At 27.8% G+C, this 22,440-nt stretch overlaps 1 protein-coding gene across 1 annotated transcript; it reads left to right on the top strand.

Moving 5' to 3' along the window:
- Positions 1–458: 458 nt before the first annotated feature.
- Positions 459–22,440, top strand: LOC127278775 (uncharacterized). The gene is made up of 4 exons (XM_051300641.1): positions 459–664; positions 10,004–10,081; positions 18,226–18,504; positions 18,662–22,440. The coding sequence occupies exons 1-4, from the start codon at positions 650–652 to the stop codon at positions 21,314–21,316; spliced, it is 3,027 nt and encodes a 1,008-aa protein (XP_051156598.1). The 5' UTR covers positions 459–649; the 3' UTR covers positions 21,317–22,440.

Here is a 22,440-nt window from a genome sequence, read left to right as displayed (position 1 = left end):
AACAATCGGTAAATATTGTTTAAAAATAGTTTTTTTTTAAAAAAAAAAACCTCAAAGTATCCTCAATAAGGAAGCAATAGAGGAAAAACTTTCTCTGATCCTGTGACGGTTTATAAGCGAAAGCATTGTTTTCTGAAGAGGGGGAGAGAGTGGCTTTTTGGACCCGACAATATTGTTGTATATATATTTTGCACAGAGTGCAACAATAATAACAACAACACACGTTGCAAAGTGCATACATATATAAAACAAATACATTCTCCAAAAGATCGGAGACATTTGAGGGGATTCTCTCTGTCTCTCTCTCACTCACTCATTCTCTCATTGAACAGACTCTTCATAGAGTGTGGGGATAACTGGAGCTTTGAGAGTTAAGTCAAGTGGATCGCGTCAGGGCGAAACAGTGTATACTGTTTCTCTCCCCAGTGCGTATACAACAAAGACTCTCTTCGCGTAAAGAGGACTTCCTTCTATATATTCGCAAGGAAACTTAGAAGTGCACATATCTCTCTTTCGCTCTCTCACTCACTCTCAATATATACAATCTTCTGTTTCTCAACAAGATCGCGAGAGGTACCGAGGTCATACGTCTTCTGTGCCTGTTAAACGTATCACAAGTGAGAATCGTTCATGCATTAAGGCGGAAGATATGCTACTCCACTCTGTGAGTTTCTTACAAAAAAAATAATAATAATATTAAAAATAATAATAATAATAATAATAACAATAATAATTATAATAATTATTATTATAATATAGTATTCACACATCAGTTTGTTATATATAACAAACCAAAAAAAAAAAAATTCGGTTTTTAAGTACACTATTGGATTTGAATTTTCACTCCATTAAATTGTATATATATATAACGTTGTCGTTTTAAATGCTTACACGCTTTCAGTGGCTCGATTTTCCATTTACGGATTTCATGTCTCGTTTTTTTTTTATTTTTTTTTTTTTTGAGTCCTGCATATTTTATATGTCCATGCGGTGAAAAACTTTTTTGTTATATACCGATCCGTAATATGAAAAGAGTAAATACTGGTTTTTTTCAAAAAAGGCGGTGGGGATGTATGGAAAAAGTTCCCGACAATCAAATTTTGTGAAAAAAAAACAATTACCATTAAAATCTTTATCTAATGATTTAAATTTATGTACTATCTATATTTTGTTAACAATTTTTCAAAATTAAATTAAATTTTGCAACTTTGTAAAATCAAATTTTTTAATAAAATTTCTATAAATTTAAATAAATAAAACAATTTTGGAAAATTTTATGAAGCTATTTTATAAAAATATTTACATTATAAATAAGAATTTTTTTATAAATTCCAAATAATAATTTTTTTAATAATAATAAAAATAATAAATAATAATAATAGTAATAATAATAGTAACAATAATAGTAATAATAATAGTAATAAATAATAATTAATGAAAATAATAAATAAGAATTCAGTAATAAATTAAATAATAATCCCTATAGTAGTTAAATAATAAATATAGTATTAATTTCAATAAAATATTTATAAAATGCGCGCACCGAATTAATTAATAATAATTAATGTAAAATTAAAATGCCATTAACGGAAGTAATTAAATTATTGTGATTGATCTACTTGAAATGGGATTTTCCCTCCTCCTTTTTTTTTTTTTTTTTTTTTTTGAAAACATAGATGATTCTAGTATACGTATATGTTTTACTCGAGTAACTTTGTGCTAGAAGCAATTTTCTCATTCTTTTTCTATATCGAACTTGTTCGACTAGATAAACCTCGTTTTCTTCGATTATTTTCTTCTGCCATTGGCAAACAAGCTTCATCTTTCGACTAGCAAGGAACATATATTCAGCCCAATGGAGAAAGTCCTTCTCATCTCTCTCTCTCTATCTCTCTCTTTTTTTCTCTCTCTCTCTCTCTATCTCTCTGATCGCAATATCCCGATTTGTAAAATGAAGATCATGGGCAAGAATCTCTTCTGGGTGACCAATCCGCCAGACCCAGTTTATAGCCAACATGGAAAAGCGGAAGTGAACACACAAAAGATGCATTTTTTTTCATAAAAAATAATAATAATTTTTTTCAAAACAAAAAAAAAAAAGAAAAAAAAAGTAAGAAACAAAAAAATTAAAGGTAGTAATTTGTTATAATTGCGATCATCAAAAATCATGAATTATTTCAATTATCCTTGAAATTGTGGTATTAAAATTTTGTGGTGTATATAATTTCCACCTTCTGACAATTTTCATTTAATAGTCACATAAATAGTTTCTATTGAAAAATTGTTTCAAGTCTCAATATAATTGATTTCGCGAATAAAAGAGATTTTGCTCCCATTTACAGAAATTGAAATATTAAAAATAATTGATATACCAATTATGTATATATCTGTATTCTTCTTTTTTTTTTTAAGAAAAAAATTATCTAACATCACTCTCGCTTAAATTGCGTGAACTTTCCATCTCGAATATTGCGGTTAGTATAATAGTATTTCGCGTGCACTATTTTACCGCAAAACTTCAGCATCACAATATATCGATATAATAATATAATAATGATCACTTTCTTTTATATATTATAAAGCATTTTCAATAGACTCTTAAATAATATTAATATAAAATGAAGCGTTACAACGCTCGTGAATCAAGCACACAACACGGAAAGTATGTCAGGAATCAGAAACATTCTGACTTTCCTAACCCATCGAAAGAAAGGCTCGCGTTTCCCATCAACACCGCAGATATATTGTATATATATATATATATATATATATATATATATATATATATATATATACACACTTCTCGTGGATTATTCGTGGTTTTGATTTTCACTTTGTTAGCATGATAGTGTTATAAAAAAAAAGAAATTGAAAAAAAAGCCAAGTGCTTCTTTTCTTTAAAATGACAGGTAATGAAAAAAAAGTAATCAAAGAAATTAACTCAATGTTCCATTGAATTGACACTTTCAAATTGTTCTTTTTATATATAGATAATATTCTTTTCATCTGCAAAGAGGCACTCTAACTCTTGATGCAGCTAAAGCTAAATTTCCGATAAGTACACGTGAACTTCGATTTATTTTCATTTCACAATTTAGAAATTATTTTCAATTTTAGTGAGAGTTTTAAATTAAATTTTTTATTATTTGAAGTCATTTTCTAGGAATAAATAAAAATTTTTTACATTGTTTGAAGTTTTGGTTTATGATCAACGATTGAAAGAAAAAAATATTTTTCACTTAAAAAATAATAACTAATTTTTTGCTTACAATTTTTTTTTTTAATTATTGATCAAGAAATGTTGCAAAAAATTTTTTTTTGGATAAATAAATAAATAATTTTGCATAGAAAAATATTTTCTCTTCTCAATCGTTGATCATAAAAACGTTGTGAACTTCACGGATGTAATTTTTTAGAATCTATTGAGAAATATGAGAAAATGGATCAATATTTTTTAAAAATCATTAGTTAATTATTTTAATTAACCGAATTTTCATTTCTCAAATGAAAAAAAAAATTGATATATTTAACCAAATTTTCATACATTCAAATTTTTCATTTAACCCAATAATTAGCTGAATTTTCATTTTAAAAAAATTTACATTTAACTGCCGCTTATTTCAAAATATAGTGCCTATTTAGCCAAATTTTTATTTAGCAAAATTTTCATGTAACAAAATTTTCTATTTCACCGAAATTTTATTTAACAAACTTTATATTTAATTGAATTTCAATTTAATAGAATTTTCTATTTAACCGGATTTTCATTTAATTTTTATTTTACCAAAATTTCATTAAGCAAACTTTATATCCAACTGAATTTTTATTTAATAGAATTTTCTTATTTAACCGAATGGAAATGCGACTGAACATGAAAAAAATTATAAATAAAAATTGTGTTTATATTTGTAAATTCATGTTTAGCTAAAAATTTATTTTAAACTAAAAATTGTTATTTTAAATATAAAATTAAATCAAGGGAAATCAAATAAAAATGTCTAATTTTTATCGTAATTGAATGTAAGATCAAATTGAACTGTAGAGGTGTGACTACATAAGTTTATATAGAACCCTTTGATTAAATTACAAATTACAGTTTCACGAAACAAAAGGGAAGGGAAACTTCCAATGATTAGAGTGAATTTGATCGTGTCACAGAATCCCCATTTTCCTGCCCAACTATATACAAAGTAATTAAAGTAATTGTTTTGGAACCTATAACCAAAGATTTGAAGGGATCAATTTGCGGTTTCACTATGTTTTCATAATCGACGCACTTTACTGATTGTATCCATTTAATTATATTACTCACTTGAAGCAAATTTAATTAAGTTTGCTAATTAATATCAATTGTTCAACCTAATCCACTTTATAAACGTCGAACTATATTTAAAAGCAATTGATTTATTTGCAAAGCTGTCTCAAAACAATAAAAATCAATTAAAATAAAAATTGTAACAATTCAAAATCATGATTTTTAACTAAAAGGAAAAATTTTTCTTCTTAAATTATTTTTTTTTTTTATTAAATTATTATTTATTGTTATTAAATTAAATTTACATAATTGGGGCACAGTCAAGAAATTACAATGAAAAAATAATAAATAATAATTTAAAAATAAAAATTATCTTTTTTAGTTAAAATATTATTTTTTGATATGTAAAATGAGAAAAAAATAATAAAGAAGTAGATCTATTTTTCCTTGTTCTGAAACGAACGTTTGCCTTAAATAATGACAGTTGTATAAAATTGTAATTTTAAAAAATTGATATCCATTTTTCGAAACTATTATAAGCGGGTTTTTCTTGTCGATTTGTTCAGAAAAATCAGTTCAAGTACAAAAGGGATATGAAGAAGGGGGAAATTATGACTGTACATCTGGATTTAATGGCAACTCGAACGCGTCGTAAAGGGAAATAAACGTTATCAGTGTGTGTGTGTTGGAAACTCTCTATCAAGTATTTATTGGTCCAGTATCTATATAATGTCGATCGCGTCCCAAGGAATTGAGAAGAGAGCCCCTTGGACTAATGTCGATTTGTAATCAGTAAGAGTGATCTATAACAGTATAAATGAAATGTAACTTGAGGCTCCCGTAAGAGGACTTGGCACCACAAAATAAACTGAGATTGATTACATTTCCCAATCGCCCTACCCAAGAGATTTTTCTCCTTATTTTTGCCGAAGGTATATCTTGTTCCTATATCGAATTGACTTCTCTCAGGTTGATTTTTTTTCCCTCCCTTTTTTTTTTTTTTTTTTTAGTTTCAAAACGTCAATTATTCACACAGCAATCCACTCTTATATATCCTGTTATAAAAAAAGAAGAAATATATATCGAAAATCTATCGTTTCATCTGGGAAAATAATTTTCAAATCAAAATTCTTGTGAGATTCTTCAAAACTTTTTTTTCCCTTTCTCATTTTTTTTTTACTCAAACCAAATAAAATTGTTTACTCAATTAAAATAAAATTTTATTCTCCAATATATTATAAAATAGTTGATAAAACGATATAACTTCTAATTAGAGAAATATAATTATTCAAGTTGCATTTTTATATAGGAAGATAAAATTTTCCTTTTTTAAAAACAGAGAGAGAGAGAGAGAAAAGTAGGTTTATAAGATTCAATTAAAGACATAGCTAATAAAAGGCGAAAATAATTATCAAATGTGTTATTGCTGTTCGTAATTATTAATTTATTAACTAGAAGCGTATATAGCCGCGTGGGAAAAAGTGGAGTAAGAAAAATTCGAAAACTTTTAATGAAAGTGAAACGATAAGTATATATTACTTTCACTAAAAATTGCGTGAAACTTGAACTTTAAAGATGCAATATAATTGGATAAATTATGGTTATTTGAGTACCATAAAGTAGTAATGGAAATTATAGTTTAAAAAAAAAAACAAAGAAACACCTGAAGAAGTGTATATTAACTTCCTGGATAATTATCGTTTTAAATATATATAATTTTTTGTTAAATATTTTTACCTAATAACTCATCTAATGCTTGTAAATAGATAAAAGTGAAAAATTATATTAAAACATGTATCAGGATAAAAAGTAAATCATCATAAAGAAAGCAATTATTTAAAATAAAAATCTCGAGTTATTAAATTTTTGTTAACGAAATATTTAACTGAATTGATATATTTAGCAGAATTTTCCTACAACAGAATTATCAATATTTAATCTGATTTTTATTTAACCAAAATTTTCATTTCTCAAAATAAATATTTAACCAAATTTTCATGTAACAAAATAAATATTACAAATTTTCCATTTCACCAAATATTTATATTTAGCCAAATTTTTACTTTTAAAAAATTTACATTTAATTGACTTTTATTTTAAACCTATTTAGCCAAATCTTTTTTTTTTTGTTAGTGTTGACATGTAAAAGAATTTTCTATTGAATCTGTTCTTTATTTAACCGAATTTTCTTTTCTCAAAATATATATTTAACCAAAATAATGCTTAAAAGAATGTTTATTTAGCCAAAATTTAAATTCACCAAAATTTTTTATTTATCAAACTTTTGATAATTTCAAGAACGCATGAATAAGTTCTAAAAATCAATTTGTTAGAATTTTCATTAGAATTTCATTTGATAAAATTTTTTATTTTGCCGAATTTTATTTGTTCGTATTTAACATACTAGCCATTTCATGAATTTTTATTAAGCAGAATTTTATTGCATAGAATTTTCATTTATTCGAATTATTATTTTATAAAATTTCAATATAAACGATTTTTCATACTACTGAATTTATAATTAAAAGTGAATTTTTCGTCTAAATTCTGTATAGGTATGTAATATAGAAAAAAGTTTAATGAAAATTCTGCGAAATAATAATTTGAAATTCAGCTCAATAAAAATTAAATCTAATGAAATTCTATATAAATGAAAAATATAACAATTGATTTTTATTATACTTAGTAGTACTTTTCCACTTAGTATAATTTTTATTTAGCAGAATTCTGTTAAATAATGATCGAGAAAAAAAATAAAATTCTTGGAAAGAAAAATTTAATTTAAAAAAAAATTCAATTGAAGCAAATGGTTAATTTTTTTTTTTAAATTTAAAGATATAATAACGAATGCAATTTTTTTTTTTGACATACTGATGCTTTTTAGGAAAAATAAATATCATTGAGAATAGAAGTTGAAGGAAAGCATATACACACACACACAGTGACTTTTACATTATTCAAGGAAATATATACAGAATTTCGAGCGATGGAATACTTGGGTTGTGCCTTCGCTTCTTCGGAGATTTTCCAAGGAGCGATCCTATACCAAAAGAATATCCCTTCGAAATTTCCATAACAGTGCGCGATTCAGAAACGCGGATAGCTAAGGAGAGAGAAAGAGAGAGAGAGAGCCTAATATTATATCCAATGTACGTGCCCACTGCCACAAAGCAAAACCTCGACGAGATTATGGCTATATGCAAGGAAGAAGGAGGAAAGGGTCGCTATGCAAATCGCGGTTGTACTCCCAAATTCCCGGCGAATCTCAATTTCCTTGTTGGTCGGCTTTCTCTCTCTCTCTCTCTCTCTCTCTCTCTCTCTCTCCACAAACCAACGCTTCTTTGATATCATAGATATGGTGTCGGTGGCGATTACAAACTCAACCTTTAGGGTTTCTCATGTTACAGTTTTGTTAATCAAAAACATTCCCAACCAAAAATTTCAGTATTATACCAGAGTTAACAACTGGCGCAGTACTGGTTCAGTATTGGCTGCCGAAGCTGGGCAGTCTGTACTGAACCAGTACTGATATTTTCATTGTATCAGTACTGGTGTAGTACCACTTTTCCAGTACTGGCAAACCAGTACCGAGCCGATATTGAGCCAGTACTGGTTTAAATAGATTTTCTTTTTGATTAATACTAGTTTACAAAAAGTTTTAGAAACTTATCTCTGTTACAGTTAAAGCTTTCTTTTCGTATACAATAAATTACAAAACTGCCAGTACTCAGCCAGTACTGAACCAGTACCAGTACTGGTGCCAACTCTCGCAGCCAATACTGGTAAAATGTTATTATCCCAAAGTTACGCCAACTCTGGTGCCAATACTGGGTGCCTAGACTGCGCCATCACTTGTCAATTCTGCGCCAGTACTGCGCCATTAGTAAATTTTTGATTGGGTTATTTTCTCTCCTATCATATATATATATATATATATATATATATATATATATATATATATATTATCTTTCTTGTTCAAAGCTGATTAAATTTAATTTTAAATAAATCAAAAACTTGGCAAACAAATTTTTTTTCCTTCATTGAATGAAAAGTTGAAAAGTTTTACAAAAACTTTTTCCATATTAAGAGAAAAGTGAAATTTTAATGGAGAATCGGAAATATTGATAAAATTTAATTTATAATTTTTTTTTTCTCGTAATTTTAGAATTAATTTGTTTTACATTAATTTTTAAATTGAGGTTTGTAATTATTATGTATTTATCAGGAAAATTGTTACACGCAACGCTTATGCAAAACTGTTCTTTTTTCTTTTAGTAAAATTAAAAATTATGTTCTATAATAAAAGTAATCGATTTTGAAAATAATTATAACTTTTCCTTGTTTAGATAAATGTTTTTTTGTTTTTTTTTTTTTAGTGAATTTTAGTTACATATTTATAATTTACGTTAGAAATTAAAATTTTATTATTTTTAAATTGTTTATTGAAATTTTTAATTAATTTTTCATTAAAATTATATTTATATATAATTATATAATTTAATATAATTTTATTATAATTCAATTTTCCGTCTCTGGATTTTAAGAACAAAAAAAGAAATTATACTTTCTTTCTTTCTTTTTTGTTGAGAAAAAAAATATAAGCACGCATAATTAATTTAATTTTGTTTTACACACTGTAATTTGTATTTTTTATTTGCCCAGAGGAAAAGAGACGCTTGAAAGAAGGAGGAAAGTTAGTTACGGACCGGAGGGTTCTTTTTTTCCCTACCTCTTTTTTCTTCTGTGCTCTTACTTTCAAAGTCTATATAAATTTTGGTCAATCGTTTTTTTTTTCGCATAATAGTATTAAAATTAGATGGACAATAAAAGTATAATTAAATTTTATGAAGCTATAGAAATGTTCTCTCCAAAAAAAAAAAAAAATTGGTTGCAAAAAAAATTAAAAATTACTAACTAATACTGTTAACTAATTAACTAATTTATATAATTATTGATAATATTAAACAATTTTATTAATTATAATTAAATATAATTAATTAATAACAATAATTACTGTAATTGTTAATAATTTTTTAAATATATTTTTTGTTTTATTATTACTTTTAAAAAAAAAACCTATAGACAATTAGTAATTAATTTACTAGAAACTAATTATAAAGATTTAGAAAATATTATATGAACAATTTTCGATAATTACATACTTCCGAGTCGCGTATCAACAAAAAGAGTAGATTTTTATCGTGATTGGAAGAAAGCAGTTTTAAGTTTTTCAAAGACCTTATCTGAAGTGTAAGTTGCAAAAGCTTAGAGAAGGTAATAGAGGATTGAAAGTATAAGCTGTTTATATTCTTCTTGCTTATCATGCGCAAATTCAAATTGGAAACTATAAAGCGCCACAGCAGCTTTCATCGACTACGTTTAATATATTCAGCTCTTTATATTTATCTCGATTAGTTCGTAATAAGAAATTTTCAAAAATCTGCAATTTAGTAAAAATTGTCGATAATTAAATTCTCAAGTTTTTTTCTTTCGTATACAATAATAATTATTATAAAATTTTATTATTATTATTATTATTATTATTATTTTTATTATTATTACTATTATTTTTATTATTATTATTAAGAATTGTTTAGCAGTTAATTTTAAAAAAAAATTGATTTTTTAAATATTTTTTTTTGTATCTAAATTTTTTTTTTTTAATTGAAAATGTCTATTTGATAATTTTCTATATATACATATGAAATCAATTAATGCTTATAGGGAACTGTTTGAATTTGATTACAGGTTGCTGTAATCACATTGGTGGCAACTTCAATAGCTACCCGGCCTCCTGGCTACATTAAACAACCGGGCAACGACAAGGTATGAATTTCAAACACGTGTATCGATCACACATCAAGTGATGAGCATTGTCACTTGATAATTAATTTTCTTTGTAAGGAAAATGAATATATCAATATTTGTACTGAATTTTCATTTATAATATAAAGTTGAGAAATATTTTTGTTGTTTGATACACTGAAAACAAAAAAATTATTTAATTCGAATAATTACTTATGATCATTGTCAAAAAAATATTTATTTGTATAGAATAAAAATTAAATTAATAAATATCAAATTAAATAATAATTATTACTAAATAATAATTTTTATTTTTTTTTTTTGAGTCATTTAAATTATATTTGTTTCAAACACAGAAATTATTGGTTCATATATATTTTATTTAATTCAAATAAAAATTATTTGTTTCAAGTAAATATTTATTTGACAATAAACTAATCAATTATTAAAATCGAATAAATATTTTTTTTCAGTGTAAAAAAACATTTCGGAACAATTTGTTCTGTAAAGAATTAATTAAAAAAAAAAAAAAAAAACCATGGACCAATTTTTTTTTTTTATGGGAAAAGTTATCTCGTAAATTATTAATATATTTTCTTCGAAATATGGTTTTATATATAACGAAGTGTGTAATAGTTTTCGGTGGTGGATATTCTTTTGTGAAAAGTATAGAAACGGCGAGAACGACTGCAGAAGAGAAAAATGTGCACATGCATATCCAACCCACTTACAGTGGCAGAATGCAAATCCTTGATATCCCGGTTTTAATTAAATTTTCCATTTCAATTAACTCGAAGCCTTACCGCAGTTCACCGACATTTCTCTATATAGCGAACTTCCCAAATATGCTGCAATGCTATTTTCTTCGGTATCTATTACAAAGTGTAACTCTCTCTATATATATATATATATATATATATACGATATACATGCACATATTTTATTCACGTGGAAATTATCACCTTTTCTCTCTCTCTCTATTTTTTTTTTTTTTAATTAAGTCAAAGAATACATTCATATAGTGTAAAATGTGTATAATGTTATTCGAAAGGGTGATTTGGAACCATCTCTTTTTCTCTTTCTCTTTCTATTATATCTAAGAAAATTCCAATCTTCCAGGATCTGAAAATAGTTCTGACTGAATATAAAATGAAGTGAGCTTTTTTTTAATTAAATTTTCACAAATGTTTTTGCGCTTTTTCGTTTGGGTTTCCTTTTTTATAGTTGTGGGAATAATTTAAATTATTGAAGATGTTTGTGTGTTTTTTTTTTTTTTTTTTTAGTATGCGACTAAGTGAATGTTAACGAGAAAGAAATTTCATTTTTCTTAAAGTAAATAGTTTTTATATTGGAATAAAAAAATTATATTTCTTCTCTTAATTAAATATTTTTAACTGTTTTTGTTTTCAAAATTATTATTTAAAAATATAATTTTTTTTGTCCCAACTGTATTTTATATACAAAAAATATGATAAATGCGCATTGTCTTAAAAAACGGATAGTTTCTTTTTTGTGTAGACCTCGTCTACTTTGCGTTAAGGAGTATTTAATTTGCATGACTCGAGATGCTTGGAGAAAATTTGCATATTAACAAGCTCGCGAATCTCTTTGTGTATAGATTGTCACCTCGCCTATATATAGCTGTCGTTTCAGTAAATCGAAATTTTGTCAAAATATTAAAAAAAAATTTTATTTTAATTTTATGAAAAAAAAAATCTCAGACTTACCGATCACCTCATCCTTCTTCATTTTCTTCAAGTCTGAAACAATAAAAAACAATACATTTCTTAAAATCAGAAAACAAAATTTAAATAAAAATTATAATTTATAAAAAATATAAATTAGTACATATTAATTTTTTTTTTTTAAATAATTTTTTCAATTGAGGAAAGAATTTGATTCAGTGAAATTTTTGATTAATTGTATTAAAAAATTTGGTTATCTCTATACACAATTTAGTTGCTTCAACTAAAAATTTAGTTTTCTATTATTTTGATAATAAATTAAAATTGTATCACATATTTATAATCCTGAGAAGTGAGGTATTAATTGTTAGTGATTTAATTTATGTAAAGACACAATATGTTAATATATCCCCACATGTATAATTTTAGGGTTATTCTAAGACCCTTGGAATCTATTTCAGTCCTGAATAGAGAGTTTCAACTCACGGGTCGATATTATCATCCGCAGCTGATTTAAATAATCATCAAGGTGCATGAAAGCATTTTAAATTTCTTTTCCTGAAAAAAAAAGATCAAAGAGACTTTTTATTTTTTTTTTTTTAATACATCGCGTGTATATATTTAGATAACACTTGGCGAATTGACGCCTCTTCACTTGTGAGAACCACTGAGCCTACGGGGGACAGGTTTCTTCTTTCTCGCGCCGCACCCAACAAGAAAAGAGAAGTTTTCTCTCTCTCTCTCTCTTTTTGCTCAAATGTTTCGACATTGGTGCGGCAGCAAACGAGCAAGTGAAATGCTCTCTCTCTGTCTCTCTCTTTCTCTTGCAAAAATACAACATTCACCGTGCAGTGTATAGATATATGTTCTTTCGCGTGATACTTGATGTATCTCTTTCGTTCGTCTCCTCTGTACATGCCGGCGACGTCTTTTCACGTGGTAGATAGGAAGCTTGAACGATTCTGGAGCAAGTAGATCTGGGTTAAAGATTTCTATGCCCGAAGGTCGAGGGCGTTAGTGTGTGTGTACACCGTGTACCAAGTGACTTGTATCGCACCTTTCCTTCATATATATATATATATATATACATCCCAAGAGAGACAAAATCTAAGTCCTTAATTCTTTGCAAGAATAAATTAAATTACTTTTATGCTCTTTGGACCACAACATCTTCCGGCGATTCTCTTTTTTTAATTTCTATTTAATTTCTTTCAATATTCCTTATAAATCATTAATAATTTATTTTTCATTTCAAAATTCTTGATAAAATTTACTACTTAATTTATTTATTTATCTGCACGATTATCGGCTTTTTCTTCATCAACTATCATTTATATTCATGTCCATCTTATTTGAATTAAATATTTTAATTACCTTTATTATAACTGTCGTATTTCTGACAAATGAATAATATATGTCTTTCTTGTATATAATCAGTTTAGTATAGTATTGAAAATTAATTGTCTGTGGATTTAAATAAATGATTAACAGCAATGAATGACAAAAACTTATGAATAATAAATAAATGAACATTTTACTATTCAAATCGTCGCTAGCTCAATGGATAAAGTCATTGATTTTCGTGCATCGTGGTTTGGGTTCAATCCCCCTTGGGGTGGAAGAAATTTTTTCAAATTAGAAACACAAACTAGATTTTATAAATATTTACATAATAATTTGCATAATTATTTGCATAATTAACATAATTATTTACATAACTATTTACATAACTATTTACATAACTATTTACATAACTATTTACATAATTATTTACATAATTATTCACATAATTATTCATATAATTATTTATAAATTAATTATTAAATTCAGTTATTAATCTGCCTAATATTGTAATGGAAACCACTTAATTTTTCAACTTTGGTTTAAAACTAGCCAAAAACTAAATTTTCTTATTGATAAAATATTTTCCTATACTTAATCTTTTAGAACAGATTTTGTATGAAATAATTTATATTTCCATTCGCTTTATTTCTCGCACTTTTTTTTTATTATCCCTTTAAAGGAAAAAGAAACCATGCAGTAATGGAAGAGTTCATAAATGAAGATCTGAGAATGAGAAACTGTCCTATAATTCATTTTATACAGACAGGTAAAAACTGTATGCATTTCGCACGAGGAGTGAGGGCTCTCATGTCTCTTTCTCTATTTTAATATAACTCGCAATTAAGGTCACACAGTAAACCCAAAATTAACATATAAGACCAATATAGCACGTGGAATATTCTATTTTTTTTTTTTTTTATAAAATATATCTGATAATATTTCACCTATGGTAATTTTAATGCCGGTAAAAATTTTGTATATTCTTTAGGAATCAATTTATATTTCAACTGAAAATAATAAAATCTGAAATTTAATTACATAGGTTAAAAGAGCAATGAAATTTATTTATTGAATTTTGTTACCCCTAGGGTTGGAGAAGGGTCGAAATTAGTGCAGAAAATTTGATAAAAATTTTATAAACTGACCGCAATTTGTTAAAAATTAATCCAAAATGTTAAGGAAAGTAGAACAAAAAAAAAAAAAAAAGGTTTAAAAATTGAAAAAAAAGGATCTTAAATAATTGAAACTTTAAAATATAAATTCAAAACATACAAATAAATATTCTCTATTTTTATTCTAAACTAATTTTAATTTCTCTTCATTTTTTTACTATTACAATTTGGAAGAATTTAAAAATCACGAAATTTTACAACAAATGTAATTGAATTCTTTTAGAAAATTATATAAAGTAGATATTGATTTTATTTACGAATTGGCAACCTCGACCAACTCGACAAAGTATACGACACAAGAAAATCAGATGACAAAAAAAAACTCGTAACTAAAGTCATCAAACAGTTTATGATCTATTTTACATTTTTTTTTTTTTTGTGAAATTGATCATCAAATAGCTTCTTGTTAAGTGTGTACTTTAGAATAGAAGAGAGGGAGAGAGAGGTAGATTTTAAAATTACGATAAGATATCCAATTACTATAATCTCGCTAGATTAAATCTCGAGATTTTCATTCAACTACTATGTGACAAAAAAAAAAAATATGTTCCTAAAGATGTCAGATAAACAAATAGAACTTTTATAGATCCATCTGCTGAAGATGGCAGCATCCTTACATCACTTCATTTTTTTCCTTCTTTTTTTGCTCTTTCTTCTGCTTCTTCATCATCTTTTTTTTTTATCTTTCGTTTAGAGTTTCAGAACATTTCTCCTTGGTCCTCTCTCTCTCTCTCTCTCTCTCTCTCTCTCTCTCTCTCTCTCTCTCTCTCTCTCTCTCTCTCTCTCTCTCTCTCTCTCTCTCTCTCTCTCTCTCTCTCTCTCTCTCTCTCTCTCTCTCTCTCTCTCTCTCTCTCTCTCTCTCTCTCTCTCTCTCTCTCTCTCTCTCTCTCTCTCTCTCTCTCTCTCTCTCTCTCTCTCCTCTCTCTCTCTCTCTCTCTCTCTCTCTCTCTCTCTCTCTCTCTCTCTCTCTCTCTCTCTCTCTCTCTCTCTCTCTCTCTCTCTCTCTCTCTCTCTCTCTCTCTCTCTCTCTCTCTCTCTCTCTCTCTCTCTCTCTCTCTCTCTCTCTCTCTCTCTCTCTCTCTCTCTCTCTCTCTCTCTCTCTCTCTCTCTCTCTCTCTCTCTCTCTCTCTCTCTCTCTCTCTCTCTCTCTCTCTCTCTCTCTCTCTCTCTCTCTCTCTCTCTCTCTCTCTCTCTCTCTCTCTCTCTCTCTCTCTCTCTCTCTCTCTCTCTCTCTCTCTCTCTCTCTCTCTCTCTCTCTCTCTCTCTCTCTCTCTCTCTCTCTCTCTCTCTCTCTCTCTCTCTCTCTCTCTCTCTCTCTTTCTCTTTATATATATATATAAGTTTCTGCATCATCCAACAGAAAACATCGATACTCCCATATAACTATAATACACCTTTCTCTCATCTTGGCCGTAGCACACGCCTTTATTTTCTGATGTTCACAATTCGCTTTTGCTTTTATTGCATCGAAGCTTGATTCTCTGACCCAAGTCAATAAAGTAACGGAAACAAGAGTAAATGTAAGAAAATTACAAATCGGTCACTATACATATAGAATAACCAATAACGACACTCTTATATATAATCTTTTTTATAAAAGAATCGCCTCTATAATTTCATGATTGCTAGTCAAAAACATGTACAAAGAACAGCAATTTCTTGATTGCGAGTTCGCTCTTTGATTAAACGCACTTTTTCTTTTCTACACCCAAAAAGAAAAAAAAAAAACTCCAAGAGCTAGTAATTTAATTAAAAGGACTTCCTTTTTTTTAACAAATTTTCTTTTGTTAAATTTTATATTTAGGTAATATTCTTATTGCTTTTTCTTACCATTAAAAATTAGTAACTATTGTCTCTTCAGAATTTTAATTAAATACGTTTTAAACATTTTCTTATTTCCTCAATAAGGAAAACATTTTTGACAGAAAAAAACTTTAGAAATTGTTTTGTTTAAACCAAATATTTAGCTAAATATTTATTTAGAACTGATTTTTTTTCTTGATATTTTAATATTAAAGAAAAAATCTTGACTTACCGATCACTAATTCGTGTAATGGCTTCAATCTTTTTTTCTGCTCTTCAATTCTGAAATAGAAAGAAAAAATAAAAATTAGAAAACAAAGCGTTAAATAAAAATTTTGTAGTTATAAACAAAAATTTTTTTCCAAGTGTTCGAAAAAAAATATTTGTAAAAAATAGACAAATAGTTTTTGAAATTATAGATTAACAGATGCAGAAATTTGCAAATCAGAGTTCATAAAAATAGTAAAATTATTATGAAAAAAAAATTAGGTCATATAAAAAAAGTTCGCAAATATAAATATTGTATATATATATATATATATAGCCATCGATATGCATTTTTAAAGCGTCTGCAATAGAAGATAAAATAAAAATTCATTTCGAGAACCAGTAATATAAATAAACTTGACACGGTTTCAAAAAAAAAAAAAAAAAAAATTGATTAAAAATTGACACACCGGATACAAAATAATATATAGGTCACATAGTCGATTCACTTGCAGATGAGGAAGACGGAACTATTTTTCATTCAGAAAGGTCGATCGATTGAGAAAACTTGTTTGTTAAACGGTACACGTAAAGCGTCATTTACGCTCTAAACTTTTTTTTTTCTTTTTTTTTATCTATTGCAACTTCAACAAAGTTTTATTATCAAGACGTTTATTACGGGAACAGGAGGAGAATCATGGAGGGGGATCGAGTTTCTCATACCCGATCCTCGAAACCGACGCAACGTTTATGATTTATTGCCACACCGAAGGAGGATTAATAGTGCACTTATAAGATATTATTAACGGTGGCTTACTGTCTTCTTAGTCCATGGAACATTAATAGCGTTCCCATTGGAGACTTTCAATGATATAGCACAATGGGATTTAGGAAGTTTATTTTCCGATAAGCATATTCCATAGAAAACCGATTTCGATAAAATTGCAATTGTTTGTAGAGACGTCTCTGAAACTGAATCTCGTATATATATATATTTTTTTTTCTCCCCCCACGCTCATCTTATTCAATATTCAATTCATATTTTCTCTTTAATAAAATGTAAATCGATCAATGCACACTTTTATACCAATAGTTATTATTATTATTATTATTATTATTATTTATTGTATTATTATCGGCTTCCTTTCATCGTCTTCAATTATTTATATTCGTGTTTTTTTGTTTCGAAATATTTAATATTTCAAATGAAATGTTTTTTCGATTTAATTAATAGTTGACACAAATTTTTATAAGAAGTCATCCTTTTTTTTTTGAGAAATAAGATGACTAATATACTTTTTTTTCAATCAGAAAATTACCCAATTTAAAAATGTTTCTTACAAAGTAACAAATAATAACACATCGTTTATAAAAGGTGATGATAATAAAATAATTATATACTGAATTGAAAATAATTATAAATGTGAATAGAATAATTATAACAGTTTTATATAATTAAAAAATAAATATGTTCCTCATTCTTTTAATCTTGGAATTATTCAAGTCTGTATATATATATATATATATATATATATATATATATATATAATCACATGGTACTCTAGACTTTATATATATACTCTAAAAAATGTAAATTGTAATATGAGAACTATGATCTCAATTTTCCTACATTTGCTAACACATAACACACATACACTGTAAATTATATGGAGTAAAGCAACGAGAGCAATGTCAAAGAGACTTATATTCACGCACACGAGTGTGTGATACACTTTCTCATATCCTTAAAGCATCTTTTCTATCCGTAAACACAAAATTTTCACAACTCATATATTATTCTCGTAAAACAAATGTCTTTTTATAGATTTTCATATTTCCGACTTATATGTAATAAAACCTTACGAAAACATTTTATTTTCATTTTCAAATTATGAAATTATTTGTTATTTGTAATGTTAAATAATAATATTAATAATTATTGTCAATTTTTCAGAATTCACCGGATTATCAATACAATTACGATGTTGGAAATGAAGAAGACAAAAGTCAGGGAAAAATCGAAGGAAGATATGACAAATTGGCTAGTGGTCGGTATAACATGAATAATCCCGACCAATTTTCCACAGACGTCAAATATTTTGCTGACGACTTGGGTTACCAGCCGCTCGTGAAGTATAGGTCTTCAAACGAGCACAGCAGCACTACTGCAGGAGCAGCGCTTCTTGCCATTGGAGAAGAGGCATTCAAGAGACTACAGAATGATGACGACGTCGTAAGTATTTTGCAGCTCTTTTAGTATTTTTCTAACTACAACTTTAAAAAAAAAGTAATGTTCTCTGGCAAGGTGGAGAAAAAAATCTTTATTCTTTAAATATAAAAGCTAAAAAAAAAATGAAAAAGAAAAAAAAACTATCAACAATTATTTTTAGATTGGTACATCGGGAACTGTAAAGGAAGGACAAACTGTTCAAGCAGTTCAGATCATTCAGCCATACACATTACATAAGGAAGGAGAAGACGAAACTTTGCAAATCGTAAAGCACGATCAGTCAATACTGGGCGACAACAGGGATGTCAAACCAGAGAGTTTACTCGAGTCAAACATCTCGGAGGAGTCTCGTAACATAAATTACGTAAATCTTCCACAACGACAGAGTTTCGAAGTAATCTCGTCGAATGGAATTCCCTCAGGAGATGGATTCACAAGCAGCAGCAGCAGCCATTCCACAACATTACCAGTGATCGTCCAAAGTGCCGTCACAGCAGCCCAAATGTCGCCTGCCGACATCTCATATGTCAGTGATTCTGCTTCTACTACTGCCGGGGACAACAAGAACGATTTATTATCTCAAATCAACGATGAACAATTGTTCGTTGAAAATGCCGGAAGTTTTGGACAAAGACTCGGCGTTGACATACGCCGACAAAATATTTCTCCCCATTCAATAAAAAAATCATCACCACAAAAAGAAACAATAGCACGCAATCATTATCAAAAACCAATGATAAAGAAAAATCGTAAAATTCACGGTGTTCATTTGTACAATGTTGGTTTCTCAGGACACATGGATTTAAATCACGAGGAACCACATTTTAATACTCTTCCCTCAACTACTCTCAGTCCAATAATGACAACAGCAATAGATCAATACTCAAGCCTCTTACCCGCTTTCAGTAATGCCATTGAAACTAGTCAAAAGACAGTTTACTCCTCGAGCACTGAAAATCCCCGACATAGAGAATCAAATATTGGATTATCAAATCCACAGCAAATAAATTATGCATTACTCTCAACTGAAATGAATCAATTTAAAACTTTTGGATTAAACAAAAATTCAACATTTCATGATAAAATTTCCAAAACACATGATGGATTTTCCAAACCAATTGTAGTGGCTGAAGTTACACATCATAAACCATTTGAATATAGTACGACATTTGAATGTGAAGATAATATCACTTCCAGTACACCAATGCCACCAATTTTACGAGCATCAGAAATAATTCCAAATAAGCCTTACGATACAATATCATCTATTGTACTAAATCCAATTCAAGCCGGTGTTTCATTAGTTAACGCTGGTAAGGAACATTTTATCAGTCGAACAACAAACAATAATTTGCCAATTGTTGAGAAAAAAGTTGATCTTAACGAGGAGGAAATAAAAGAAAACCCAAAAGAAAATGATGGTATTGAAATACAAAAGTCCATTGAAATTTATCACAATGCACCAATTCAAGAAATACATTATCCACCACAAATGTTCTCGCAGGTAATTCACATCGATAATTCAGTGCCAAAATATAGCGAGAATTTACAAAATTCTAAACAACGTTTCGATATCACAACCAATACACCACCATATGAAAATAATGATGATACAACAAATATTTATCCAGATGACAAATCTCACATCTATCTAATTAATGAAAATGCAGCTGCACCAATTTTCCAATCAATAGGAAGACCAAGATATTATCATATTTATCCCAAACTCCAGGAGAGTCGTGATTTGAAAGCATCCATTGAATCCAAAGATCATTTGGACAGTCCAATGCTGAATACGATTCGCATTGGTACCGAATCACAAGTTGACGAGCCTGCCTTTCAGTCTTATCGATCACATGACAATAAACCCTCATCCTCGTCTAGCGATATTAATCATGGACAGCAACAGATTGCTGTACCACGTCTACAGTCTGAATCAAAAACCGAAATATCTGATACAAATTTTCAAGATAAAAATAAACCAATATCCCATTATTATCAACGTCAATCATCAAAAATTATTAAATTACCACAACCATTTACTATTGAGAAAATAATTGAAAAACATATAACAGGTGAAAAAAAATTATTACCCTATCCAATTGAGATGGAGAAAATTGTCGAGCGTAAAATACCATTGGAAGTAACTAAATACCTAGAAAAGCCTGTACCAATTCATGTGCCGTACGGAGTGCAATACGGTGTCAGTTACCAACAGATAATGAAGCCTCAAAACCACAACTTGTACTCAACTCAAACTGCAACTTCCCTACCTCTATATGGTTTATCTATAATCAAAAATCAAGTTTACAATTTAACACAACCATATCAAACACTTTTTTATCAAAAACCATTCATTGGATTTTTAGAACAAAAAACACCATATTTTATAACAAAAAATATGAACACAGGTAAAAAGCAATTTATTTCACATTTTACATTTGCTGCACAACCATCATTGATACAACAATCATCATATTCGGGTTATAATAATAATAATAATAATCCAAGTCATCGACGAAGGCATACATTACAACGTCTAACAACAAAAGAAAAAGGAGAAATGGATGGTTACATTGGTCCAGTTCCAATGCAACCACATGGATTTCAAAGTAAAGCGTCAAATTTTCATTCGACAATTGCAACACGATCACCATCATCAATAACAACATTGAGAAAAGTTAAACAAGAATTATATCATCATCCAATTGGTAAGGGAAGTTTTCGACAATCAAAAATGGAATATGGATTTAAACCACCAATGATACCGTCAGTGCAATACGATGAGGAAACTGCCTCCAAGGTTGAAAGTTGATTCTAAATTATTATCTCTCGTATGTGAATTCCCATTGGGGGATGATATATGCAGTGAGATATATGTAATGTGTGAGGGACGGCTTCATCAAGTTACATACGTCTCGAGTGATATACAGCGAGAATATGATATATATATATATATATGAATGAGTGACAAAACAGTCGTTTTATTGTCCCAGTTCCTAAATTGTAAAATTTCCCAGGAACAAGATTTGTGAGACTGATTAAAGAAAAAAGAGATTATTTTTTTATGTGTGTTAAATTTTTTTTATTGTAATAGTTGTTTTTCATTTTAATTAAATAGAGAGAAAGAGAGAGAGAGAGACCGCTGTTACTCTAATATTAGTAAAAAAAATTTAACTAATTTGAAATAGTTATACTCAATTTTTGATTTTAAATTGTTAAAATGAGTAAAAAAATTTGTTTACTATCGAATTAATAAAATAAATACAACTATGTATGTAACTAGTAATTATGTACAGTAAAACCCCGATTTACGCTATGCCGTTTTACGCGAATTCGGAGATACGCGGTTTTTTTTATGGCCACACGAATTAACTCGTAATTAATTAATAAATAATTTATTGTTGTTTTTTACGTTGTTTTTTTTCATAAAAATGTAAATAGTTTTATTGCTTGATATTTTATCAAACATATTACTTCTAAATTCTAAATTATTGATGAAAACTGAAACCCCGATTTACGCGAATTCGACTTACACGGTCTTCGCTCGGTCCCACCTATCGCGTAAGTCCGGGGTATTACTGTAACTTATTAATCGTAAACAAAATTTTTTACTATCGAATTAGTAAATTTTTCGCTAATTGTAAAACAAAACATGAGTCACTAATTCAAATTAGTTAAAATTTTTACATTCTATAGAGTAATAGAGGCGCGTATTAATTTTATTTACCCTAATTTTGGGTTGGTATTATTTTGTTACAAAATTTTTCGTAACGATTGTTATATTGTACAAGCGGTGATAATTTTGGTTTTTGTACAATTTATTGTTATATATTTAATTTGAAATATTCAGTATCTTTTTTATTCTTAAAATTTTCTTTATTTATTAAAAAATTATTAAAAATACACACTGCAAAAAATGTATTACTTTAGATTATA

The sequence above is a fragment of the Leptopilina boulardi genome, unplaced genomic scaffold (genome assembly GCF_019393585.1).
Source record: "Leptopilina boulardi isolate dan_hultmark-lab unplaced genomic scaffold, ZJU_Lbou_2.1 LbouV2_211, whole genome shotgun sequence".
In the NCBI taxonomy this organism is placed as follows: Eukaryota; Metazoa; Arthropoda; class Insecta; order Hymenoptera; family Figitidae; genus Leptopilina; species Leptopilina boulardi.
This window is presented reverse-complemented; position numbering and strand designations above follow the sequence as displayed.

Bases quoted from the DNA above. Each gene is read 5' to 3' on its own strand.
- LOC127278775 (XM_051300641.1), top strand. The intron at 10,082-18,225 runs GTATGAATTTCA...TCAATTTTTCAG, and splicing joins AACAACCGGGCAACGACAAG to AATTCACCGGATTATCAATA. The intron at 18,505-18,661 runs GTAAGTATTTTG...AATTATTTTTAG, and splicing joins TACAGAATGATGACGACGTC to ATTGGTACATCGGGAACTGT.